Source organism: Vanellus vanellus (assembly GCF_965231255.1).
Source record: "Vanellus vanellus genome assembly, chromosome: 23".
Classification (NCBI taxonomy): domain Eukaryota; kingdom Metazoa; phylum Chordata; class Aves; order Charadriiformes; family Charadriidae; genus Vanellus; species Vanellus vanellus.
Window position 1 is genome coordinate 317,866 of NC_138928.1, and position 25,532 is coordinate 343,397.

The window sequence follows — 25,532 nt, forward strand, 5'->3', positions numbered from 1 at the left end:
GAGGCTGGTTGGCCCCGTATGGGCTGTGCTGGGCCCGATTCAGCTCTTGGTGCGAGGGCATTTTTCAGTGCAGGCTGCATGTCGTTGCCGGGTCTGCCTGTGCCGTGGTACCCAGCCCTGCCTGTCACCTCGCCGGCGGAAGCGGCTGGTGGCATTGCCAGGATGCGCCAACCTCTATTTCTCAGCCACAAAGGAATCAAGGTTGTTGCTGGGTGCAGGAGTTGAAGCATCCCCTGTGCTGTTTGCTGCGCGCTGCAGGCGGAGGTGCTGCTGGTCCCCTGTAGCCACGGTTCCAGCATGGGCCACGCTAGCACCCTTGGGACCAGGCTTGTGTACCCCAGGATGGGGGTGAGCCCTTGAGGCTGCCCTCAGCCTGCTTCTCTTCCTACAGGATCCGTCCCCAGCTGTCCAAAGAGAAAATAGAGGGATGTCACATCTGCACCTCAGTGACACCCGGTGAGCCCCAGGTGCTGCTGGGGAAGGACAAGGCCTTCACCTATGACTTTGTCTTTGACCTTGACACGTGGCAGGAGCAGATCTACACGACGTGCGTGGGCAAGCTCATCGAAGGCTGCTTCGAGGGCTACAACGCCACTGTGCTGGCATATGGCCAGGTACATGCTCTGCCCGCTCCCTGGGCTCTGCCCTGGGCATTGGGCTCTCGTGCAGTACTGGGTGATGGGGATGCTGAGATGGCACCTGCAGAGGTTAGGGAAGGTGGAGGTGTATAAGCTCTCGGGTGCAGAGGGGACAGAGGGTTGTCCCTGGGCTGGGTGAGAGCTGGGGCAGGGGGCAGCCTTGGGTGGGAGGAGAGGGAAGCGGGGCTGGGGTGGGAGCCAGTGTGGTGGTGGGGATCAGCAGATGCGTTTGGGGAGCCTGGGGTGGCGGGGGGAGGTGTGGGGCACCGTGGGCAAAGCTGAACCTGTGAGGGACCAGCCAGCTCCCCCCTCACTGCCTCTTCGCAGACTGGCGCAGGGAAGACATACACCATGGGCACCGGCTTTGACATGAACATCTCTGAGGATGAGCAGGGCATCATCCCACGGGCTATTGGCCACCTCTTCAGCGGCATCGAGGAGCGCAAGCGGGCGGCACAGAGTCAGGGCGTGGCGGCACCCGAGTTCAAAGTCAGCGCCCAGTTCTTGGAGGTTGGTGACAGCACATCTGGGTGACACTGTGGCCCTGCCCTGTCCTTTGCTCAGCTCCCATGTCCTGGGCTCCTTGAGTCCTCCATGTCATGGCTGCTCCCTGGCTGAGCTTGACCCCACAGCAGGCGTGTGGCCAGGGATGCGTGCCCAGGCTGAGGAGACTCAAAGCACCTGAATGTTGTTGACCTCATGATGGCCACAAACTGGGGTGGCACTTTCTTGGCTGCAGGGAGCTGCCCCCCGTGGGGAAGGGGCTTATGCCTTGGTTCCTTGGAGGTTCTGGGGGCTCTGGGCTCGCTAACTCCTGTTTGAGGTTGAGGATAGTAGCATACCTGCTCCCCTGGGGCTGGACCAGTGTTGCCAGTGAAACAAGGAGAGGAAAAAGTGCTATTCTTGTGGGGATTTGAGGAAGGGCTGTGTTTTTTCCCACATACTTTGCTGCACCTTTGACCTTGAGAATGCTTCATTGCATCCTCTCCCGCCTCTGCTTTGGCCTGCCCATTTCAAAAACCTCTTCTATGAACTTCTTTCCCTAGAGAAGTTTGTCTGAGGAAGCCCGTGGACCTTGTCTGCAGCAGTTTCCCAGTGACAGGTCCTGGGGTGAAAGTACAAAGAATTTCAAGGTGGGAACTGGTTTAAAGCCCCGGTGAGAAAACACAGGGTGGTGTTGAGCAAAGCTGAGCTCCCGAACAAACTTCATCTGGTTGGTGTGCTGATCTGGGTGACAGCCCGGAGGAGACAGGCAGGCAGAGAGAGAGGCCTTGTGCTGTGCTGTTACCTCTGTGTGGCTTTGGTGGCCATCACATCTGGGTTCCTCCAGATGTCAACGGCCTGGAGAGAGAAAGCAGCACTCAGAGTCACCTCCTAGCCTGGAGGCCTGACGTCCTTGCTGGAGAAATCCTTCCCCATCAGCTTTCCATCTGCAGAGCCCTTGTTAGCTGCCATGGTGCTGATGTGTCTGGCCACATCCTTCCCTCCCCACCACTTGGCCTGTCTGAGTTCCTGGCTGCCTTCCTACACATCTTTGGCCTCGTGGGGCTGTGCTCTGGTGGACCTGTGGGCTGGTATGGAAATGGGGACTGTTTCCTGCTTTTTCTGAAGTCCTTCTGAGTGATGAACCTTGTTGCGCTTCCTCCCTGGTGGAGTGTCCCCTAACTCTGTTGGGGCTGGGGCATAGTCCTGCCTTCCCTGGGCTATAGAATCAGATACAGCCAGCATCAGTGTGTCCCCTCACCCGATGTGACACTTTTCCTCCCCTCTCAGCCCCCTGCATCTGCCCTCTAGGAGATCCTCTGCTATAGTTTCTCTTGCCACAGTTTCTCCCGATCGGTTTGGGATGACCTGACACTGTCCCAAGGAGCTGGGTGACCTGTTAGCTGGGGTTGGGACATGTGAAGGATGAACGCTGGGGAGGGGACTCCTGTGCTGCCTCTGTCCCAGGCCATCCTAGGAAGCATGTCCGCAGACCAAGAGGTCCAGCGCAACCCCAGGGAGTGATGGAGCAGTGGCCCTGCATGGAGTGTCACCAGCTGCCGTGGGCATTTCCTGTAGCCTTTCTCTTTCTTCACCACCTCTGACCCGTGGTGGTTTTGGCTCTTAAAATAGCCTCAGAGATGTTTGTCTGGTGGCTGTGGTGGAGGATGGGAGCAAGGCTTCCTCTGCTGTGTTTCAAAGCTGCTCATGGTTGCACTCCCCAGTCCATCTGTGCCCAGTGGTACACTGGCAGTCCCGGGATGGGGGGCCATCTGCCAGCTGGGGGGGCTTGAAAGCTTTCCAAGTGCTCTGTTATGCGTGGGTAGAGTAAAAATCCGTTGCCTGACGGCCTGGTGACCAAGGCCATTGGAACCTGTCGAGGCCTTTGCCCACTGGTCCACCCTGCAGGCGCAGACATCAAACCAGGAGCTCTTATGCTGCTGTGCAACCCAGGGAGGGTTTTGTGTAACGGCTCTCCTGTGCCAGCGTGGGCACGTGGCTGTATCAGACCCCGGTTACCAACCCCACTGTCTCTGCAGTGGTACAGGATTTGGACCTGCTGATCCCCATCCTGTGACTCTCCTCCTGGGAGCAGGCTGTCAGAGCGGGGTTTAAACCTTTGGGGAGCCCTTTTGCACCTGGGACAGCCAGGGACGGATTAGCCTGGATTAGCCTGCGGTCCTCGGGTGACCCTGCTCTCTACACTGGGACATGGTGCCAGAGGGTGACATGTGGCATTGAGTGGGGGTGGCAGGGAGATAGATGGGCAGGGGTGTCCCTCCACCCCAGGGTGAGAGAGGATGGTAAAGGGTCAAGATATGGGGTCACCCACTCTCAGCTCTGGGTCCTCAGGGTTTTCCCCGCTCATCCAGCGCTCTCTGGTCCCCCTTGTCCCCTTTCCACCCAGAAGAGGTGACCTCAGGGGGAGCTGTGCTGGGAGAGGGGCTCCGCTGGCTTGTGTGGCCGGGGCCTCCCTGGGTAAGCAGGGAATTCTGGGGGGTGCTCCCGGTAGCTCCCGGGTGTCCGCTCAGGCTCTGGGAACGGGGCTCTGAATGTCCTGGTTCCTGCACAGCTGCTTGTCAGGGAGCTGGAACCAACCCAGGTTGGTAGCGGGGCAGACAGGCACACGTATGCACGCCTGCACACACATGTGCACACACGCACCATTCCTTCTGGGCATCCCGTTGCCGGCTGGGTACCCATGCATGCGGGTCAGAGCTCGTCTGTCCATCATCTCTTATCTGCGTGCACGTGCTTGTGCATCCTTTCCTACGCTTGTACGCACAGCGGCTCTCCTGCTCAGTCTTGCCTAAGCACACACATGTGGACATATGTGTGAGCACACGTACGCACCAGCTGTGCGGCCTGTCCTCTTGGCTCCCAGGACTGCAGCAGCAGGATGGCAGAGGGCAGATCCTGTTGGTCCTGCTGTGCCAGACTCTAGCAGCCTCCTGCTTCCTGCTACTCACCCGGCACCCGCTTCCACCCTGCCCAGCTCTACAACGAGGAGATCCTGGATCTCTTTGACAGCGCCCGTGACCCTGACGCACGTCACCGCAAATCCAACATCAAAATCCATGAGGATGCCAGCGGGAGCATCTACACCACGGGGGTCACATCGCGTCTCATCAGCTCGCAGGATGAGGTGGGTGCGGGATGGGAGAGACATGGAGGAGGGATGGCAGCTGGGTGCTCACCATCCAGGGATGTGCTATATGGGGACAGTCAGACGAGGGGGAGGAACTCACCCAGGATGGGACAGAGCAGCCCCGGGGTGATGCAGGGAGAGGTCGGCGTGCCTGCTGGGCTGCAGCAGGGTACTCTCCTGACTCCTTTGAAGGGTGCTTCAAGGTTTCGTTCTTCTCTGTCCCGTGTCGTTGTAGCTGATCCAGTGCCTAAAACAGGGGGCTCTTTCCCGCACCACCGCCAGCACCCAGATGAATGTGCAGAGCTCCCGGTCCCACGCCATCTTCACCATTCACCTGTGCCAGATGAGAGTGTGCACCCGCCCAGAGCTGGTGAGATGTGCCCCTGCCTCGTGGCTGGGCTGTTCCTGGATCTGATACCCAGGCAATGTGTGGGGGTCCCTTGGAAAGGGGAGAGGGTTTGAAGTCTTGCAAAGAGAGGCAGGACTTTGTCTTTCTTCTTTCCAGTCATAGCCAGAGTTAGCATTTAATGGGAGCTGAGGTCTGCCCTGCAGTGGCCCCATCCAAGGCAGGGATGGGCTGGCCCAAGGGCTGGCCCAAGAGGAAGCTGCTCTTGGGATCCTCTCCCCTCTCCTTGAGGGACGGGATGCGGAAGGGGAATGCTCAGGCTGTTACAGACATCTGAGTGCAGCCAAGGGAGCTCCTGCCCACTCCGGGTTCATGGTGGTGACCCTCTCCATGTGTGCCTGGTCGCAGGTGAATGGGGAGGTGACCAGCCTCCTGGATGGAACCCAACCCACCACCGAGTATGAGACCCTCACGGCCAAGTTTCACTTCGTAGACCTGGCTGGCTCAGAGAGGCTGAAGCGAACGGGCGCTACTGGCGAGAGAGCGAAGGAAGGCATCTCCATCAACTGTGGGCTGGTACGGCCCTGGGCACTGGTGTGCAAGGGGAGGGGGAGGCGGGAGGCAGAGCCTGCATGGGGGAACCTGGGACACCTTTGAGTCCTGCTTGAAGCTGCTCTGGGCTGTTGGGGTTGCTGCTGTCTCTGCTGGGGTTTATGCTACCTGGCCCTGTAGGAAGAAATATGCACAATCCAAAATACCAGTGGTGAGGGCACAACTCTGCTGCTGAGGGCAGTACTATGGGGAGGGGTAGAGCTGGCACAAGGGTGCAAGTCCCCAAATGGTCGAGGTCTGCTAACTTGAGCTTGAAAAAAAACCTCCGGGGCTCGATGCTGCTCCTCAGTGCATGTGGGAGAGATGCACAGCCCAGGGATGAGGGGTGGATGCTGAGACTGGCAAGGGAAGCCCCATGCCTCCACCTCTTGCACCCGAAACCTGTGCCGCAGCACATGTCTCGGGCCTGATGTGCTGGCTAGGTGACAGCTGTATTCTCTGCAGGGGATGAATTTAGGGGTTGCCTTTTCCTTTGTGTTGGTAGCTGGCCTTGGGGAACGTCATTAGTGCCCTCGGAGACCAGAGCAAGAAAGTTGTGCACGTGCCCTACCGTGACTCCAAGCTCACCCGCCTGCTGCAGGATTCCCTTGGGGGCAACAGGTAAGGGGATCCCAGGCTGGGGCTGAGCTCTGGGAGAGGACTGCAGGGGTTGTCCCCCTGCTAATAGGGCAGAGGGTCTATGGAGCATGGAGAAGCTATTTCAGGACTCAAATGCCACATGGGTTGCCCAGTGGGGAGGGGATGCCTCCTGGCAGGTGATGCTTGCAGATGTAAAGACCTTGGCTTCTCATGAGTCCCAGGCGCAATTAGCCAGCTTTGGGAGAATTAGCTGGTGCAAAACACTCCAGAACCCTTGCAGATCTGGGACTTGGCAGGTGGTGTTGCCTAGCATGGGATGGATTGAATTCCCTGCCTGCTCTGAGGGTACTGCTCCAAAGAGCCCATTCTTCCCCAGCAATCCTGGTTGGTGGAGGTTGGTTGGTGGAGGTTGGCTTTGCTCAGTGCTGCGTGATGTGCTGCTCGTGGGGTCTTGCCAGTGCTCTGGCTCTGGGAGGGACTGAACCCTGCCTGTCTATACCTTGGTTATAAAACACAGAAGGGCATAGGATAGGGGTCTGGGGGCACGTGGCCTGTGCTGGGTCCCAGGTGTCCATGTGCCAAGTTGGCACAGGGTGGGAGAAACCGTCCCTTCACCCTGATCTTCACCTCCCCAAGCCAAACCATCATGATCGCCTGTGTGAGCCCATCTGACCGGGACTTCATGGAGACCCTGAATACTCTCAAGTATGCCAACCGGGCTCGCAACATCAAGAACAAGGTGGTGGTGAACCAGGACAAGACAAGTCAGCAGATCAGCGCCCTGCGGGCCGAGATCGCCCGCCTGCAGATGGAGCTGATGGAGTACAAAGCGGTGAGTAGCTGAGCGAGCCTGCAGAGGTGGGATGGAGGCAGGAGCAGAAAGCCTCCTCCACGTGTTTGAATTGGAGCGATTTTAGCAGGAAAGACCCTCGCGCCTACCGCGCTCTGCCCCTGTTAATAGGGGTAGTTGCGAGGAGAGGTCAGGAGGCTTAAGAGACGAGGGCTTAGCTCCTGCCTTGCCACAGGCAGGACCTTGAGCAAGTCTCTTGGGGATGCCGAGGCAGGGAGGAGCCTTGAAGCATCTCTCACCCTCTATCTGTTGAGCTCAGGCTACCTGGTCCTTAGATTTGTCCCTGCCCCTGCTTTGGTGGCTGGTGCTGCCCCCAGGGATGCAGCAGTGGGCTCCCATGTCCCAGTTCACCCTGCACTCAGGGACTCCCCTCCTGTCCCCACAGGGCAAGCGGGTCATTGGGGAGGATGGCTCGGAGGGTTACAGTGACCTTTTCCGTGAGAACGCCATGCTGCAGAAGGAGAACAGCGCCCTGCGCATGCGGGTGAAGGCCATGCAGGAGGCCATCGATGCTATCAACAGCAGGGTCACCCACCTCATGAGCCAGGAGGCCAATCTGATGCTGGCCAAGGCAGGTGAGGTTGGGCTAGTGCATGGCATGGTGGGTCAGCCCAGCCAGCGTAGCTGGGATGGGTGATGCGGTACAGCCCATGTCTCGGCTTGATCCACCCACGCCTCTGCTCCTCCAGGTGATGGTAATGAAGCCATTGGTGCCCTCATCCAGAACTACATCCGGGAGATTGAAGAGCTGAGGTGAGCGGGGCACGGGGGCTGGTGAGTCACCTGGGTCCCTGGTCCAGTGGGTGCCATGGTGGGGTCTGAGCCCAGGTGTGGCTCACAGCTCTGTGCCTCCAGTGTCACTGGGGTGAGTCATCAGCCCTGATGGAGTAGCAGCCAAGACCACTGGGGCTGTGGGAGTCCCAGCCTTGGTGCCAGATATTGCTTTGGCCAGTCTTGTCCTTTGTGTGGCCATTGATGGAGAAGAAGATCCTGGCAGGAATTCCTAGTGTCTCCCAGGGACAGGTGTGTCCCGTCCCCCCACCCAAGCTGGGTCCATCCCAATGTCTTGCACAATCCCAGGACCCTGTCTTGCAGTATCCTGACCTTCATTCCTGACCCAGCATGAAGGGGAACGGCTTTGTGGTGACTGTCCCTGGCTCACGCCATCCTTAAACCAGGCAAGATCCCCTCCTCTGGGGACAGTGGTATGTCCCCTCTTTAACCACATCCCGTTTTCGCTCCCTAGGACAAAGCTCCTGGAGAGCGAGTCCATGAATGAGTCTCTGCGTCGTAGCCTCTCGCGTGTCTCTGCTCGGCCCCCTTACTCCATGGGCTCGTCCCCAGCACCTGGCTTGGCTGGCCTGTGCAGCCCTGCTGCTCCGGTGGAGACAGAGGCCTCCGACGTCCTCCGACGGGCCAAGCAGGACCTGGAGCGGCTGAAAAAGAAAGAGAGGAGGCAGCGGAGGAAAAGGTGAAGGCAGCTGCTGCGCAGCGTTGGGAAGGACAAGGCTGCGTGTCGGTCCCTGTCTGTACTTGGGTCAGGTATCCTGCTTCTTCCCCCATCCATGCTAAAGCCGGAGCACTGAAACAGAGCCCAGATGCCTGGGTTCCCCTCCTTGGTTTCCTGGTCACCCACCACACGATCCTGGAGGCTGTTTTCCCCAAAAGGGTCCAAAAGCAGGAGATGAGGGGGGGCTCCAGCAGGACTCATCCCTGGACTTCCCCGTGCTGAGACTCACCGGCTCCCCTCTGCTCTCCCCCAGCCCGGAGAAGGAAGCGTTTAAGAAGCGGCAGAAACTGCATCAGGACAACGGGGAGGAAACAGATGAGAATGAGGTGGAAGAGGTGAGTGGGCTTCGTGCTCATACCGAGTTTGTTTGGGTGTGGAGCATTGTCGTTGCCCCACGTGGGAGAGGGTCCAAGCCCAGCCTGGCTCTGCAAGCAGGCTGGACGGGTTGTGGAGCCGAGAGCTCCGTGCTGGAGTAGGGAGGAGCTGGATGGTCCCCTGCCAGTCCTGCTGTGGAGCAAGAAGCCCACATCTTTTGGGGATTAGTTTCAACAAGCGTAGGTGAAGGGGGCTTGGGCGATGCAGTGCTACTCAGCTGGGAGGGGATGGATGGGGCCCTGAGCTGCTCCTCTCAACAGCGTACGCTGGGGAGGCCTGAAACAGTGCTGCAGCCCCTGGGCATCCTGGGTGGGAAGCCTGTTGTGAGGGCTGCAGCCCATTGCTGTGAGGTCAGCTCAGGTTTGGAGGAAGGAAGAGCTGCAGAGAGAAGGGCAAGGGCATGCTGCAAGCTGAGGTCAGGCACTCATCACCCTGGTGAGGCCGCATCTGGAGTACTGTGTCCAGTTCTGGGCTCCCCAGTTCAAGAAAGATGGGGATCTGCTGGAAAGGGTCCAGCAAAGGGCTACAAAGATGATGAGGGGATTGGAACATCTCTCTTATGAGAAAAGACTGAGGGACTTGGGTCTTTTTAGTCTAGAGAAAAGAAGATTGAAGGGAGATCTTATTAATGCTTACAAATACTTAAAGGGACGGTGCCAGGGGGATGGGAACAGTCTTTTTTTCAGTGGTGCCCAGTGACAGGACAAGAGGGAATGGGCACAAACTTGACCACAGGAAGCTCCATCTTAACATGAGGAGGAACTTCTTTCCTTTGAGGGTGGCAGAGCACTGGCACAGGCTGCCCAGAGAGGTTGTGGAGTCTCCCACTCTGGAGACATTCAAAACCCATCTGGACGCCATCCTGTGCAACTGCTGTAGGTGCCCCTGCTCTGGCGGGGCGGTTGGACTAGATGATTTCCAGAGGTCCCTTCCAACCCTGACTATTCTGTGATTCTGTGATCTCTTAGGAGGAGGAGGAAGAACAGGACGAGAGCGGCTGTGAGGAAGAGGATGGACGTGAGGATGAAGATGAGGACTCTGGCAGTGAAGAGAGCCTGGTGGACTCAGACTCAGATGCAGAGGAGAAGGGTAAAGAGTGGAGCCACACATGCAGCTCAGGGTATGGGGGTGCATTTGCTGGTGTCTCCTGGGCCTGAGCTCTGGTCCTGGGAAGGGAGCGTCTGCTGGGATGCCCTAGCCACGTCTCCTCTGGGGGGCTTGGAAAAGCATCAGGGTTGCTGCAGGGAGTCTCCAATGCTCTTTGGGGTGCTGCTGCTCCCCAGCGATGTGGGTTCCCATTGACTTCCTCTGCCCTCTCCTTGTGCTGTGGCTCAGTGGGGCCGTGGGAGCGATGCTGCCCCATCCCTCCCAGCCTAACTGTTCCCCACTGGCCTCCAGCCGTGAATTTCCAGGCCGACCTGGCGGATCTGACTTGCGAGATAGAGATCAAGCAGAAGCTGATTGATGAGCTAGAGAACAGCCAGCGGCGCCTGCAGACCCTCAAGCACCAGTATGAGGAGAAGCTGATCCTGCTACAGAACAAGATCCGGGACACACAGCTGGAGCGGGACCGGGTCCTGCAGAACCTCAGTGAGAACTGCCTCAGCTATGGGATCCCATCCCCACGGCGTCGGGCCCCAGTCCCCACTCCTACCCAGCTGACTCAGACACAAAGCATCCACCCCCTGCACGCTCTGGTAGAGCTTTGCCACCCCCCTGCCTCTGCTTGAGCCCCTGGGACTTCAAAGACCCTGCTTGTCTTGCTGTGGGAGAGGGACCAGTCAGCTAAAGAGCTCCTAAACCCCACTGGTGCTGCAGAGGTGGCTGGATAGGGTGGCGAGGCAATGCCTCTTCTAGCCTTGAACACTGCTTCATGGGATGTGGGAATACTTGGGGAAACTGAGGTGCTGAGGGGCACATGGAGTCCCCAAAGACCTAGTGGTGTAGCTGATCTCTGGGCTCAGCAGGGCAGGATCACCCAAGCATGTGGCTGTGGGTCTAGGGTCTGCAGCTCCTCTCAGCCCAGTGCTGTAACCCACTGTCCCCACCCTGCTCTGAGCCCGAACCCAACTCTTCCAGTGGGTGCCCCCAGGCAGACGCCAGCCTGTGATGGGGCCAGAGCAGGGGGGAGAGGGATGGGGAGGGAGCAGTGCCCAGTGCCTCTGGGCAGGGTGTGTAGGTGCAGGAGGAGCCTGGGGTGCACGGCCATCACAAGCTTTCTTCTTGCTCCCCCCAGGCACCATGGAGTGCTACACAGAGGAGAAAGCCAACAAGATCAAAGCAGACTACGAGAAGCGGTTGAAGGAGATGAACCGGGATCTGCAGAAGCTCCAGGCAGCCCAGAAGGAGCATGCTCGCCTGCTCAAGAACCAGTCTCGCTACGAGCGGGAGCTGAGGAAACTGCAGGCGGAGGTGGCTGAGATGAAGAAGGCAAAGGTACCTGGACATGTCAGGGCAGGGAGGGCATCCCCTGGTCAAGTCTGGCTCCCTGCTCAGAAGTGATGTTTTCCACCCCTGGTAGCAAGTGCAGAACATCTGTCTGTCTGGTGGTTGGGTGTCCACACCGACAAGTGGTACCTTCCGGTTCCAGGTTGCGCTGATGAAGCAGATGCGGGAGGAGCAGCAGCGGAGGCGGCTGGCAGAGACAAAGAGGAATCGGGAGATTGCACAGCTCAAGAAGGAGCAGCGCCGGCAGGAGGTGAGAGCCCAGTCTGCCCGCATGTTGCTGGGTGTCTCTGCGCAGGGGGGAACTGGGCTGGCTGGGACTGGATGTTTGTCCTGCTCTGGCACTCCAAGGTGCTCATAAATGCCAGTCGGTGAAGCTCGGGGCCCATGACTGCACCCATGGCCTCGCCAGGGGCCACGCAGCCCCAGCTGAATGGCTCCCAAGGGCTTCCCACAGCTCCCAGTGTGGATGTGGGAGATGCTGTGAGCTCCTCGCCGTGCTTGGGAGGCAATGTGTCCTTGGGGCCAGCGTGGAGGCTGGAAACCTGCTCACTGTTAAAATCAGAAGTGAGACTGTTCATGCAGAAGTAACTGCTCCAAGGTTTGGTGGTGGGAGCCCTGGGACTGCGACCATCGCTGGGGTGTCCGGGCAGGACCCCAGGACTCTCTAAATCTCTCTTGTGCAGTTTCAGATCCGGGCTCTGGAGTCTCAGAAGCGGCAGCAGGAAATAGTGCTGCGGAGGAAAACCCAGGAGGTGAGGGGTAGGGGGGTGGTTTTGCCTCCACACAACCCCTAGCCCCCATCGGGGTCCCAGCCCCAGCTCTTGGCTCAGAGGCACCCTGTCCTCCAGACAGTGCTAGCTCTGGAAGTGGATTTCCCAAAAGGGTGGGAAGATTTTTATGGTTCAGCAACCAGGTGGGAGATGGTTGCAGGCAGCAGGGAATTGCCTGTCTCCTGGGGCAGCTGAGCCTGGCAGCAGGATGGGCTCTGAGGGAGAAGGGGAAAACCCATGGGGCACAAGTGGCCCCAGGGCTTCAGGTCTCCAGAACTGCTGCTTTTGACCCCGTGGGGACCTGGGGGTGATGGTGACAGGTTTGGGCTGTCTGACACCCTTTTCCTCCACCTCTCCTCTGGGCAGGTCTCGGCGCTGCGCCGTCTCGCCAAGCCCATGTCAGACCGGGTCGCGGGCAGGACCAGCCAGAAGCCGGCCATGCTGGACTCTGGTGCGGAGGTTTCGGCCAGCACCACCTCTTCCGAGCCCGAGTCTGGTGCTCGCTCCGTCTCCAGCATCGTGCGCCAGTGGAACAGGAAAATCAACAACTTCCTGGGAGACCCCTCGTCTTCCGTGAATGGGGCTCGGCCCACCAGGTCAGGGCAGGGACTGTGTGGATGGATGATGAGCCATGCCAGGACTCCCATGTCTGGCTGGTGACGAAGGTTGAATGCCAGCTTCTTATTGTGCATTTGGCCTGTGTTAAACCACTGGCCCGATGACAGACTGTGCTGGCGGTGTGTGACTGACTGTCACCTGGGCTTGAGCAGAGTGCTGGCCTTCCACCAGTGTTGAACACCATGGCACAAACCCTTCGTGGCTCATCTCTTGTCCCTCTCTTTGCTAAGGGACAATGGAAAAGTTGGGCAATCCAGAAACGATGCAGATGCCTCTTCTGCTCCTGGCCAGCCAGAGGCCAAGCATCCTTTTGGGGCAAGCACAGATTTCCAGGCTGGTCACCCATTTGCCTCTTCTCCCCTCTGGCTGTAGGAAGAAGTTCCCCAAGAAGGGGGCCAGCCAGACCTTCAGCAAAGCTGCCCGCCTCAAGTGGCAGTCTCTGGAGCGGCGCATCTTTGACATCGTCATGCAGAGGATGACCATCGTTAACCTAGAAGCTGACATGGAGCGGCTCATCAAGGTGACGGTGGCAATGGGGACAGAGAGGGCTGGGTGGTGGGTGCGGGGCAGGCGGATAGAATGGCGACAGTGCAAATCCCCCTCAATTTCCCCCCAGAAACGTGAGGAGCTGGCACTGCTGCAGGAAGCGTTGCTGGGCAAGAGGGCGAAACTGCAGGCAGAGAGCCCTAAGGAGCAGAAGGGGCTGCAGGAGCTGAATGAGGAGATCGAGGTGCTGGGGGCCAACATTGACTACATCAACGATAGCATTTCTGACTGCCAGGCCACCATCATGCAGATCGAGGAGACCAAGGTAGGCGGCTGGACTGGGCCCAGCTGGCAGAGAGAGAGCAGGAGCATCCCTGGGAGGCGAGGGTGTCCATGGGCATGGCCAGTCTAGGTATCCCGGAGTCCTCCTGTGAGCCATGCCACGCACTCCATGAGGCTTCACCCGCACAGTTGCTCCTCATTTGGGGGTTAATTGTGGAGGGGAGCGCTTCCAGGTCCTTGCACATCCATGCACCCGCTGCTGGTGCCCCATGCCCCACTGTCCCAGGATGTAGGGAAGCTGTGGCTCCCATCCTGCCCGTGGGGCTGGTGGTCACTTGTCCCCGTGGGAGTTTCGTGCACTGGATACATCGGGGAGGACTGCCTTTCTTTCTAGCAGAAACCGTGCAGGCTTTGTGTCCAGTTTAGACACTGGGCATGCCACAGAGATGCTGTGCAGCTCCTGGCTCCCCTCTAGTGGCTGCAGCCTGGGCTGAAGGCTGTGTGCTGTCTTCAGATTGTCCCCGGCTGTCACCCAGGCTGGCAGGGAAGAAGGGGCTGTTGTTAATTCACACTGGCCTTTGGACCAGTGACCTCATCTGCCGTGGGTCTGGATGAGGCTGGTGTCTGCAAATTAGTGTCTAATTAAGTGTTTGCACCAGGATTCCTGTAGCAACACAGAAGCCCTTCAAGTTGTGTTGGCCATCTCCATGGCTGGATCTTCCCAGTACCCACTTGGGCAGACTGAGGAGAGCAAGTGTCGGGACTGGGCAGTGCTGGCAGGGTGGTGGAGGTGCTGTGCTGGCTGTGGTGACCATTCTGCCCATCCCACGCCCAGCAGCAAAGCTCCCCTGATGCATCCAACACTCGTCCCTCCACATTTCAGGAGGAGCTAGACTCCACGGACACCTCGGTGGTGATCAGCTCCTGCTCCCTGGCTGAAGCCCGGCTCCTGCTAGACAACTTCCTGAAGGCCTCCATCGACAAGGTGCGGGGCCAAGCCAGGACATGGATGTGTGATAGAGTGTCCCACAGCTGGGGAGGGGAGCAGGGTGCCAGGGTGGGGACCTGCTGGCAGGGACACGAAACACCCACCTGAGGCCCGGCGTGTCTGTCCTTCTGCAGGGCCTGCAGGTGGCACAGAAGGAGGCCCAGATCCGCCTGCTGGAGGGGCGCCTGCGGCAGACGGACATGACAGGCTCCTCGCAGAACCACGCCATCCTGGATGCCCTGCGGGAGAAGGCTGAGTCGCATCCCGAACTGCAGGCCCTGATCCACAATGTCCAGCAAGGTAGGACCCAGGGCTGGCGCGTCCTTGCACCGGGCATGCTGTCTTTGGGGCAAGGTACCCACGTGTGCCAGCACCAAGAAGCACCCGGAGGTGCCATGGCTGGTACCAGTGTGCCCAGGGTTCCCCCAAGGGTGATGCTGGGTGGGGATGTGTTCTCCGGCCACCACAGTACAGGGACAAGGACTGGCCACTGCCCCCCGCAACTGCCTGTGCTGTCCCCTCCGCCTCACGGTGGGTCCTCTCTGCACTGCTGATGTTCTGTCTCCCTCCTGCACAGAGAATGGCTACACCAGCACAGATGAGGAGGTCTCAGAGTTCAGCCTAGCTTCAGATGGGAGGTGAGTGCCCACCACCCTCTGGTGGTGGCTGGGGAGGCCAGGGGTGGGGTGAGATATCTGGTGCCACCCACAGAACCTCGCAGAGAGGAGTCTTAGACATTAGCAGGGAGAGAAGATTAGGTCATCCCTTGGAGAAAGGGTGCTGGAGAGCAGGGGGTGACACAAGGAGTTTGATGGGCTGGTGGCAATTGGTTCTCTGAGAGGGGTTCGGCACTGAAGATCTATCTTTGCTCCCTTTCCCTTGCAGCATCTCCCAGTCTTTCACCATGAAGGGCTCAGCAAGCCAGGATGACTTCAAGTTCAAGGTTAGTTGGCCTTTCTGTGTGGCCCCATCACAAGGAATGGGAGGAAGAATGGAGGGGCATGTTGTACAGCGATGCTCCAGACCTCTGCTCTGTAGTCTGACCGTTGGAGAGCCAGGCCTGGCATAAGGCAGTATGGCTCATCTCTGGGTGGGGTCAGCTCTAGGCAAGGCAGAACCCAGGCCTCCTGGTCCTATGGTCCTCTGAAGCACCAGAGACTTGGGAAACATCCACCATACCAGCCAATACCCTCCAAATTTGGGTGGGCACCAAGGAGGTTCCTGTGCAGTGCTACATCTGCTGTGGGCAAAGTGGAGGAAAGCACCTCTAAGCATTTGTTTAGAGTATGGAGAGCCAGCACTGTGATGGGCATCCCAGCACAATGTAGGGAGAACTCAGCCTCCTGTGGCCAGAGAGCATGAGCTGCTCCATCCCACAGCTCTCTGGCTGCTCCTGCAGTCCTCCCCCTGTGCTGCCTGTGCCTGAGCCCTCTGTCCTGCTCCAGGGAGAGCCAAAGCTCTCAGGGCAGATGAAGGCAGTGTCAGCCGAGTGTCTAGGACCCACGCTGGACGTCTCTACCAAGAACATCACCAAGTCCTTGGCATCCCTCATGGAGATCAAAGAGGATGGGATCAGCTTCTCCATCCGAGACCCCTATTACAAGGAGAAGGTGTCACGCACCATCAGCCTGCCCACGCGAGGAAGCACCTTGTGAGCATGGGGCGAGGGGTCTCTGGGCATTGGGAGGCTCGTGGAGGCATGGGCCAGCAGGTGGGAAGCTGTGCCCTGGCTGTGGAGTTGCAGAGTGGTGAGGGTGAGACCAATTCTGCATCTACCCAGGCCTGTCTGCAGCAAGCAGTGGCAGGTTTCTCCAGCGGGCTTTGGAGAGTGTATAAAGTACATTGGTGTCCTCTGCAGATGGGAAAGATGGGTACTCCAGGAGGAGGGAAAGAAGGAGGGCACGCGAGGATCCCCAGCTCGCTGCCCTAGGCTATCGGCATTCTTGGAGGCTTCTTGGGTTGCCAAAAGCCTCTGCGCTTATGGGATGACTTGAGGCACCCTCTGATCTTGAGATTGTGACTCCACGGCAGCCCAGCTTCTCCTTTGCTCTGCCGGATTCTTCAGCATGGAGGGATCCCAACAGGGGGAGCAGGCACCCACTGTGCTATTTCACTTTAGTCCCAGGCAATCTCGTGGCTCAGACACTTCGCCTCTGACAAGGAGGAAATCTTATGACCGTGGGCAACCTGCCAGGTGAGTTGGGAGCTGGAGAAATGGCCATCTGGGCATGGAGAGGCTGGGTAGCCCAGACAAGTGTGGGAGATGCTGGCCGCATTGGCTCTTGCTGGGCACTGGTATGCCAGGCAGCTGCCAGGTGAGCAAATCCCAAGTCACGTGTCCCTCTAATCCTTCCTGGCTCAGGCCTCCAGATGTTGGCTTCACACCTCCCTCATCACCACCCACCCGTCCACGCAATGACCGCAATGTCTTCTCTCGTCTCACGAGCAACCAGAGCCAGGGGTCTGCCTTGGATAAGTAAGTCCTGGTGGGGTGGGGGGGTGTGAGGGAGGGGGACCTGTACCATAACAGCAAATTAGCCGGCACATACTGGGTCCCATGGTGGGGTGTAGGAGTACAGGACCTGGGTGAGGTCCAGCCAGCCTCCTGCCACCATCTTCACTCCCTGCTCCTCTCCATGAGGGAGCAGATGCTCTGCAAGGGCCGTGTTGGACCCTTGCCCTGTCCCACCTGCTGTGTCTCCCGTGCGAGCTGGCTGCTTGCAGGAGCTTGCAGTCCTGTCCTCTGGCTAAGCCCTACCTGGAGACACGGAGGTGCCAGACTTGGACCAGTGGAAAAGGCTATGGAGCAGGATGGGGTGAGGCGGGATGGGGGCTTGCAGGAAGCTGAAGGACCGGCACCAACCCACAAATGCTGCTCCAGCCTCCCAGCCTCTCCCTGCAGCAGGTCAGGCAGCTGTCCGCTTCTCGGAGTATTGCTAGCAGCGCTGACGTTCCCTGATGGAGACCTGCTGTTTGATCCTCACATGCCCTCCTGCTCCTCTGCCCTCTCCCCTGGTTCTCCATGTGTGCTTCCCTTTCTCCCTCTCTCCCCTCCTCCTTCTCTCTGTCCTACACTGGCTTGGATGCAATAACAATCCTCCATCTCTGACTCCTCTGCTGCCTCTTCTAGTCTGGGTTTTCTCTCCCATAATCCTGCTAATTTTCTGCCCCTAGGTCTGATGACAGCGATTCCTCTGTCTCGGAGGTGCTGAGGTATAGACAACTTTCTATTTATTATCCCTTCTTCCTCTCCTCCTCCTTCTCTCTGTCTCACGAGTCTGCTCTCCCTTGTCCCTGCATGCTCCACCTGCGCCTTGCTGCTCTCCCCCACCTCCCAGCTTGTGTGCGCTGTCCCCTCCTGGCATGTCACCTCCAGTGCCTGACACTGTCCTCTCGGTTGCGAGTTTGAATGGTTCCCTGCTCTGATCAGCCCTTGGAAACTTGTCACTGGGCTCACCTATGGGCACTGGCTGGTTTGGGGTGGCAGCACGTTCTCCTCCATCTCTGATGGGCTGTCATCAGCATGACACCACCATGTCCCATCCCGTCCCCCAGCTCTCCAGCAGGATGGTGTGATCTTGGGGAAGGGGGCAAGTAACCTTGGGTACTCCCAGCGTGTCCTTCTTGCAAGCATCTTCCAGGAAAATTATCTCCAGGTGCTCCCCACACCCCGTTGTGCTTCCCTGGTGCTGGGTTGTGGGTGGGTAGATGTCTTTCCCAAAGAAACCAAGTCAGATTGTGGTGCAAAGTTCAGTCTTGGGGTTAAGTTGCTCCTGTGCTTGTCCCACTGCAACCTCCTGCCTGTAGGAGGGGTTTCCCAACACGAGGGCCACATTTTCCCCATCCTTTAAGAACATCAGACCTCCAGTACCCGGGTGTTCCTGCACATTGCCCATGCCCTGAGTTCCCACAGTCCCTGGCGTGGTGTCACCAGAGGTGTCTGTGCTGCAGCACCTTGAGCAGTTTGCAGTCAGGCAGCAATCAAAGTCCATCCATGACATCTCACCGTGGGGAGCAGGGATTTCTGTTTAGATTCAGTGTCACCTCGAGACTGGTAGAAACACTAGGGGTCAGGGGAGGGCTGTTTAATTTGAGTTTGTAAGTGCAGCTGCTAATTGAGAAAGAAGAATCACATGCGTGTGATTTCCAAACCCAAATTAATGAGCCTGTGTTTAGTCCTCATGACTAATGCAAACCTTACATGGCCTCCAGCCTGCTCTTCTCCAGCCCTGTGCCTCAGTTTCCCCACCTATAAGAAGAGATGAGCACAGACCAGGGCCCCATGGCTGTGGGGAAGCTGTGCTTTGGGACACCAACTGGGAAGAGCTGTTGATGGCCATGCACACTAGGATCTGGAAGGGTAGGACTGTTGGTCCTCAGCACCCTGAGCACTGCTAAAGTGGACAGGAATGGCAGATGCTGTGTCCAGAGGGACAGGCAGCAGGTGTCCCATGGAGGAAGGTTTGCCAGGGACAGGTCCTCTCCTGCCCAGAGCCAGTGGTGGGTGCAGAACTTCTACAGCCATCGCAACAGGGACACTGGATGCAAATGCCAGGGCTGTCCTGTCGCCCTTGTGGTCTTATGTAAAGGAGCAGGTCCCTGTCTCCAAATCACAGAGCGGTTAGAGTTGGAAGGGATCTTAAAGATCATCTAGTTCAACCCCCCTGCCCTGGGCAGGGACACCTCCAACTAGACCAGGTTGCTCAAAGCCCCATCCAACCTGGCCTTGAACACCTCCAGGGATGGGGCAGCCACAGCTTCTCTGGGCAACCTGGGCCAGTGCCTCACCACCCTCACAGGAAAGAATTTCTTCTGAATATCTAATCTAAATCTCCCCTCTTTCAGTTTAAACCGTTTCCCCTTGTCCTATCACTCCCCTCCCTGGTCAAGAGTCCCTCCCCATGTCTCCTGTAGCCCCTTTAGGGCTACACCTGGAGAGGGTGTAGTTTGTTGCAAACTGACCTGAGGACCAACGAGCTGGGTTTCCCGTCTCCTTGGGTCCATGCTGGCCAGGCATGAGAGGTTCAGCAGGAAAGCAGAGGCTGCTGGGCAGCCCCTTTCCCAGTCTGTATTGATGGGGCAGAAGCAGTAGGCAGGGGCTTTCCAGGGTTTCCATGAAGATCTTTGGTGAGACGTGCTGGGTTCAGATGGAGAGGCTCATTGCCCACCAGGTGATGGAATATGCTTGGAGTGAGGCAGCTCTTGCACTCCTATGCCCCTGGGACTGTGTAGCACAGAGCCTTTCCGCACACCTCCCCCCACCATGCTGCTTCTTTCTTTCCCACGCAAGGGGCATCATTAACCCGGTGGGTGGCACCAAGAATGCCCGGACAGCCCCGCTGCAGTGCGTCTCTGTGGCAGAAGGACACACCAAGCCTGTGCTCTGCCTGGATGCCACCGATGAGCTGCTTTTCACTGGGTCCAAAGGTGCGTGATGGACAGAGAGGACATGGGGGTTGCTGGCCTGCAGACTCATGGGAGCAGGTCGGCACAGGGAATTACGTGAAGTGCCAGGCACCATAGGGATGGTTCCTCCTTGGTTTCTCTCCTGTCCTCAGCATTGAGCCTTGCCCTGCACTGCCCCGGTGCTGGGGCTGGCTGGTTCCTTTCCTCTGGCCCTGTGGGTGGGGGGAGGCAATGCTCAGAAAGGGGTATTGCCACCAGCCTGACACTCCTGGGCATGTTCCTCCTCCCACAGACCGGAGCTGCAAAATGTGGAACCTGGTGACGGGACAAGAAATTGCTTCCCTCAAGGGTCACCCCAACAACGTTGTTTCCATCAAGTACTGCAGCCACACGGGGCTGGTGTTCACTGTGTCCACGTCGTACATCAAAGTGTGGGACATCCGGGACTCGGCCCGGTGCATCCGCACCCTCACGTATGTGGCAGGCGGGAACAGCTGTGGGGGAACCTGGGCATTCTGGGCATCTCTGGCTTTGCAGAAACCGGTCCCAGGACCTACTGGGGCTGGGGACAGGGCCAAGTACCAGCTTTAGTACCAGTTTGCAGCGCTGCATCTTTAGGGAACAGGGAGCTTGGGGTGAGGGGACACTTGGGGACCTTGTGCAGCGAAGGCTCAGGGTAAAGAGCTTTGAGGAGATTCGCACCTACTTCTGGGGGTGGCCAAGAGAGCCAGCAGCTCTGTAGGGAAGGCACAGCCACTAACAACATCGTGGCTGAGTAAATCACAGGCTCTCCAGTGGGAAACTCAAATCGTTATGAGGAGTTTTGAGGACCAAGAAAGGAGCATTGGGACAGGCTCTAACTGGTCTGCCAGTCTGGAGCAGGGCTCAAATGTTAGGAGAGTATGGCAGGCCAGGGTTACCAGCTTACTCCAGCATAGAGCTCCTTTTTCCTTCCAGCCTCAGCTCATCTACCTTGGCCTGAAGGTGCTTCTCCCCTGGCGCAGAGGACAAATACCTCTGACTGCCAGCACTAGTCAGCTCTTCCTGCAGGAAGCAAAGAGGAATGGGAGAAGAGCCAGCCCTCAAATGGAAACCAGGGCAGGCTGCTCCATGTCATGCAGGCACCTGCTATCCTTGGCTCCGTCTGCAAGAAGGGCACTGACCTAGGGGACAGAGGTCTTGTTGATCCCACAATGGCCAGAGAGACAGTGATACCTCTAGAGCCTTTCCCTGATGTGGGACTCACCTGTGCCAGCCTGGAGTGAACAGACCCATGCAATTCCTCGGTGGGGCCTCGGTGGCTCTAATTGCTGCTCATCCCTCGATCTCTCTCTCTCTCTTAGATCTTCTGGACAGGTGATCTCTGGGGACGCGTGTGCTGGGACCACCACCCGCACTGTCACCAGTGTGCAGGGGGAGCACCAGATCAACCAGATTGCTCTCAACCCCACTGGCACCACGCTCTATGCTGCCACTGGTAACTCTGTCCGCATCTGGGAGCTGAGCAGGTGAGGGGGTAGTGCTAGGGTGGGCAGGACAGCTTGTGGGTGCTGAGTGGAGACAAGGTCTGCTCAGAGGGGTCTGAAATGACTCCCCATAGGGAAAGTGAAAGCCTTTTTAGCGATGGAAGTTGCCCGGAATAAGGGCTTTCAGGACCCTTTCCTATGGGACTCGAGGGGTGATGACCAGCAATAGAGCTCCTTGAGGTGGGAGGTTTGTCCGTGAGCTGGGCCACAGCTTAGGAGAAAGGGAAAGACACGTGGGATGAGCAGCACTACTCCCCTGCTTTTCCCCTTGCCCATCTCCCTGCCAGGTGGGCACTGGGCTGCTGACCCTGTGCGGCAGCCTAGGCTCTATAGCCAGGGGTTGGCATGTCCCGAGGCTGCCTTCCTCCCCTGGCATCACTAGGAAGGGGGGTGTCCCTGCTCCAGGGCTGTGGGGGTCTCTGCCTGGGAGAGAACCTTGGAGGAGCTTCAGCACCCGGGAAGGGGCTGGCTGATCCATGTTATTGAACTCAGGTTGCAGCCCATCGGGAAGCTGAGCGGCCACATTGGGCCTGTGATGTGTCTCACGGTAAACCAGACGGCGAGCAACCATGACCTGGTGGTGACAGGCTCCAAAGATCACTACGTCAAGGTACTCTGCTCCTTGGAGAGGAGAGCCCCGTGTCCCTATAGGGAAGCCCAGATGTTAGCAACCCCTAAGGTGTCTTCTCTCCTCCTGAAATCTGAGCCCAGATTTCTGTTTTCACCTCTGCATGCAAGGTTTTTGCACACCTCCTCACCCCAAATCTTGCCTTTTGCTTGGTCCACAGTACAAATGCACCTTTGGAGATGGATTTGCATCTCTCATCCCTCGGGCTCTGTGGCTGGTACTTGCATGTTATGGCTGACCCAGATTAGCAGCTTGTCCTGTTCTGCTCGATTCTCCTCCCCAATACAGGTGTTTTGCACCTGCTCCTTCACAGCTCCAGCACAGCTTGCCCCTCCCTTTTAGGTTTTTGCTGGTTTTTAGCAGATTGAATTGCAACTGGCACTAGGGGAGTGAAGAGGGATGGTGAGATGATGAGGGAGGCAGGACCCCACTCTTCTAACAGCTGCAAGCTGTTAGCTTATCTCATGGAGGTGTGCGAAAGCTCACCACGAGTAAAATGCAGGAGAATGGGGGCTGTCTCTGGTGGCAGACCTCCCCTGATGGTAGCAGGACACCTGGAGAGACCTCAGGTCCAAAAAAGCCTCCACTGGCCAATGCCCACTCCCCTTTCCAGCATCACTCTGGGTGCCCTGAGCCTAGAAAACAGAGGGTAATGGTCAAGTTCTCCCAGAGATGTTCAACTCTGTTTCCAGGGCCGTCTGGAATATCTCACCCGCTGTTTTTCCCCTAGGTGTTTGAGATTGCTGAGGGCATGGTGGGCAATATTGGCCCCACTCACAACTTTGAGCCCCCTCACTACGACGGCATTGAGTGCCTGGCCATCCAAGGAGACATCCTCTTCAGCGGCTCCAGGGACAACGGCATAAAGAAGTGGGATCTGGAGCAGCAGGAACTTATCCAGGTCTGAAGGGAAGCATACAGCAGAGGTCCTCATGGTAACGTGGGGCAGAGGAGTATCGCTACGGGGTCCTGCACTGAGCTAACGGGCGCTCCCGTTCCTGGGAATCTGGCAGCGCATGTGCGAGATGGCTTTGCACCCCCATAAGTTTGTGCTGTAGGGTACTCGGGGTTGCCAGCTCCCCCTGGCATGCAGGCTGCAGCATCAATTGCAGTGCCAGATGTTGTGTTCCTCTCTGAAGACAGGATTGTTGTCTCCTGCCTAGGGGACAAACCAAACCCTGACTCTTGAATCCACCCCTTTGGCCTCCTAACTTTGCATCACTAGCCCCAGGCGAGCCTCCCAGGTTGGGTGCATGAGGCTGCTGGTGGTGCTGCAGATGAGGTTGGTCATGATCTCCGCTCTGTGCTTGTACTTACAGCAAATCCCTAATGCCCACAAAGACTGGGTCTGTGCCCTGGCCTTCATCCCTGGACGCCCCATGGTGCTGAGTGCCTGCCGAGGAGGCATGATCAAAGTCTGGAATGTGGACACCTTCACCCCAGTTGGGGAGATCAAAGGGCACGACAGCCCCATCAACGCCATCTGCACCAACTCAAAGCACATTTTCACAGCCTCCAGGTGAGTCCTGGGCCTTCTGCTCCCCAGAGCCCCTAGGAGGTGGGAGACCCCTGGACACCCGGGTCTGGGTGGGTTTGTGCTGAGTGGACAGGGAGGGAGGGAATGAGGGAGTCTTGCAGCTTTCTAGTCCCTCCACTCCTTCATCTCATTTTGCTGACCTTAGCCTGCCCCATGACACGGCCTGCCCACTGCAGTGCCAAGAGCTGTTCCCTCAGCCGTCCCCTGCCCATGCACCGGTGATGCCCTGGGTTATTTCCCACACAGGGACCCCTCTCCCCTGGGCTGGGCATCCTCTGCTGCTTTCGGGGAGCTTTTTGGCAGCAAGACTCTGATATCCTCTTTTCGACCATGTCCCTTTTTCTCCCTTCCTTTTTCTCTGTCTCTCTCTGTCTCTCCTCTGCCCCACCTCCCATCTGTGCCACAGTGACTGCCGGGTAAAGTTATGGAATTACGTGCCTGGGCTCACCCCTTGCCTTCCACGACGCGTCCTTGCCATAAAGGGCCGTGCTACTAGTCTGCCTTGACCCTCCTGCTCTTTCTGACTCTCTTGCTCATGCGCTCTTCTTCTGTCTTTTCTTTCCTTTTCTCTTTCTCTCCATCTCTTTCTCCCTCTGTCTTTCTCTCTATTGCTTGCTTTTGCTCCTCTGTCTCTTTTTCTTTCTTTCTCTCTGGTCTGAGCTGCTTCTTCACGGTATGAAACTATTTTGCGTTTTTTCCCACTTGATAAATCTTTGCTAGCAGTGACTTGCCCCTTTGTCCCAGCCATAATCCCATGTTGTTTTGGTTTGCCTTTTTTTTTTTTTTCCCCCCCTTACCGAGTGCCCACATCTACTGTGGCAGTTCCATGGAAGCTGTGGCTTGCATGGATGGTGGGGCGGGAGTCAGCAGCCACCCCCGAAGCAGCCCATGCCCTGGAGAGACCAAGCACAGCAGCTCCCTGTGGTTTCACCTAGTTAGAGCTCATTCAAGGAGTGCAGGAGCCCTGTTGTTCGGGTCAGCCCTGGAAGTCATCATTTCCCTTTGTCCCCAGTTGCTGCCAGTGGGGTGAGCTGGAGGCTGAGCCCCACTGGGCCTGCCTGCTCCCCAAAATGGATCGGGCAACCTCCTGCCAAGAGAAAAGGGCCTGGAAGTCTTGTGGGCTGCATGCTGCCGTGGGCTGGGGGTGGGGAGCATTTCTCCTCGCGGTGCCTCTCTGCAGCATGCCTGCGGGGCTCCTACAGGAACCTCTGGGTCACACCATCCCTCTCACCTTTGTTTCTCAGCGACTTGACAGTGAAGCTCTGGAGTGGGAGGAGGTTACCTGCAGGGTCGAACTAGGAACTGCGAAACAACTGGAAGACATGCCAGGAGGGTGAAGGTTGGGGTACCTCTCCCTTGCTATCAAGACCCTGTCATCTACAGGAGCTCAGCCCAGGGACAGGGATTTCTTTGTGCCTGACCCAACAGGGTGGATGATGTCCCATCTGGTACTTTGAGCACTGCCAGCTCCTGTGAGAAGGCAGCTCCATGGGGCACTGTCAACTCCACCTTCCCTCCTGCTGAGGTTTCTTGATGGTTTTCCAGTGACCAGGAAATGTTTCGTCTCTCTTTTCACCCACCCTGCTGCAATGCCTGCAGGGACTTCTGGGGGTCAGATCTCCTTGGCTTCTTCTCAGAGACACCCAATTCCCTCCTGCCACCATGAGCTCATGTGGGCTCCACCATGATGTGCTCCTTCTGTCCCTGTTGGCTCCAGGGCTGGTTCCTGCAGGAGTCTTTCTCCACGGCCATGAGGACATTTGGTGTCTACTGGCCAGGACCACAGCATAGAGGGGCTGCTTCTTTGGAGACATTACTCATGGGACAGCCTCTCTGCTGTGGGGGTCTGCAGAAGGATTTCCAGGTAATCCCACCATTCCTGATCCTCCATCTACCTGTCCTTAGCAATTGGAGGTGTACACCTCTGAGCTCCTTTGCCATGACCCAACCGTCAGGCAACTTCCAGACAAACCCTCTGCAGTTCCCTTCAACATTCTTCAAACCCCAGTTGTAAACTCGGTGACCTGTAGCTCTTGGGGTCTTCCCCATGTGCCCACCCTGCTCTGAAGTGAGGAAGGGAAGGGCTGCTTAGCCCTGCTCTTGACATGTTGGCCCTCAGCAGGGGTTTTGTGGTGGGTTCCTGCAGCATATTAACCCCCTTGAGATGGAGAAACAAAGCAGGAACAGAGGTTACGGGGCAAAGCAGCCAAGGCTGGATTTGTCATCCCCCACCCCTGTGGCCCATCTTGTTTTGCCATCACTGGGAGCTGGAAGCTGTAACTCCTTCCCCAAGGCTCTGCTC

The 25,532-nt window shown here is 57.8% G+C and overlaps 1 protein-coding gene across 2 annotated transcripts in view; it reads left to right on the forward strand.

Annotated features, from left to right (window-relative positions):
- The window catches only part of KIF21B (kinesin family member 21B), a gene marked incomplete at both ends in the record, with an annotated part of 38,879 nt that extends 14,350 nt beyond the window's left edge, over window positions 1–24,529 (forward strand). The window contains 34 exons of one of the 2 annotated variants that reach the window (XM_082494442.1): window positions 392–614; window positions 966–1,148; window positions 4,117–4,266; window positions 4,505–4,639; window positions 5,024–5,191; window positions 5,712–5,827; window positions 6,443–6,638; window positions 7,042–7,231; window positions 7,346–7,409; window positions 7,903–8,127; window positions 8,420–8,501; window positions 9,513–9,630; window positions 9,940–10,131; window positions 10,778–10,977; window positions 11,132–11,239; window positions 11,673–11,741; window positions 12,126–12,355; window positions 12,750–12,897; window positions 12,994–13,188; window positions 14,029–14,130; window positions 14,268–14,433; window positions 14,711–14,771; window positions 15,019–15,076; window positions 15,579–15,784; window positions 16,253–16,327; window positions 16,496–16,609; window positions 17,308–17,346; window positions 19,424–19,560; window positions 19,832–20,012; window positions 20,883–21,047; window positions 21,558–21,675; window positions 22,424–22,594; window positions 23,013–23,212; window positions 24,475–24,529. In XM_082494442.1, the coding sequence (XP_082350568.1) occupies window positions 392–614; window positions 966–1,148; window positions 4,117–4,266; window positions 4,505–4,639; window positions 5,024–5,191; window positions 5,712–5,827; window positions 6,443–6,638; window positions 7,042–7,231; window positions 7,346–7,409; window positions 7,903–8,127; window positions 8,420–8,501; window positions 9,513–9,630; window positions 9,940–10,131; window positions 10,778–10,977; window positions 11,132–11,239; window positions 11,673–11,741; window positions 12,126–12,355; window positions 12,750–12,897; window positions 12,994–13,188; window positions 14,029–14,130; window positions 14,268–14,433; window positions 14,711–14,771; window positions 15,019–15,076; window positions 15,579–15,784; window positions 16,253–16,327; window positions 16,496–16,609; window positions 17,308–17,346; window positions 19,424–19,560; window positions 19,832–20,012; window positions 20,883–21,047; window positions 21,558–21,675; window positions 22,424–22,594; window positions 23,013–23,212; window positions 24,475–24,529 (4,840 nt within the window). The remainder of the gene's footprint in view (window positions 1–391; window positions 615–965; window positions 1,149–4,116; window positions 4,267–4,504; window positions 4,640–5,023; window positions 5,192–5,711; window positions 5,828–6,442; window positions 6,639–7,041; window positions 7,232–7,345; window positions 7,410–7,902; window positions 8,128–8,419; window positions 8,502–9,512; window positions 9,631–9,939; window positions 10,132–10,777; window positions 10,978–11,131; window positions 11,240–11,672; window positions 11,742–12,125; window positions 12,356–12,749; window positions 12,898–12,993; window positions 13,189–14,028; window positions 14,131–14,267; window positions 14,434–14,710; window positions 14,772–15,018; window positions 15,077–15,578; window positions 15,785–16,252; window positions 16,328–16,495; window positions 16,610–17,307; window positions 17,347–19,423; window positions 19,561–19,831; window positions 20,013–20,882; window positions 21,048–21,557; window positions 21,676–22,423; window positions 22,595–23,012; window positions 23,213–24,474) is intronic. The other variant, XM_082494443.1, reaches the window with a different exon arrangement.
- Between the last annotated feature and the right edge of the window lie 1,003 nt (window positions 24,530–25,532).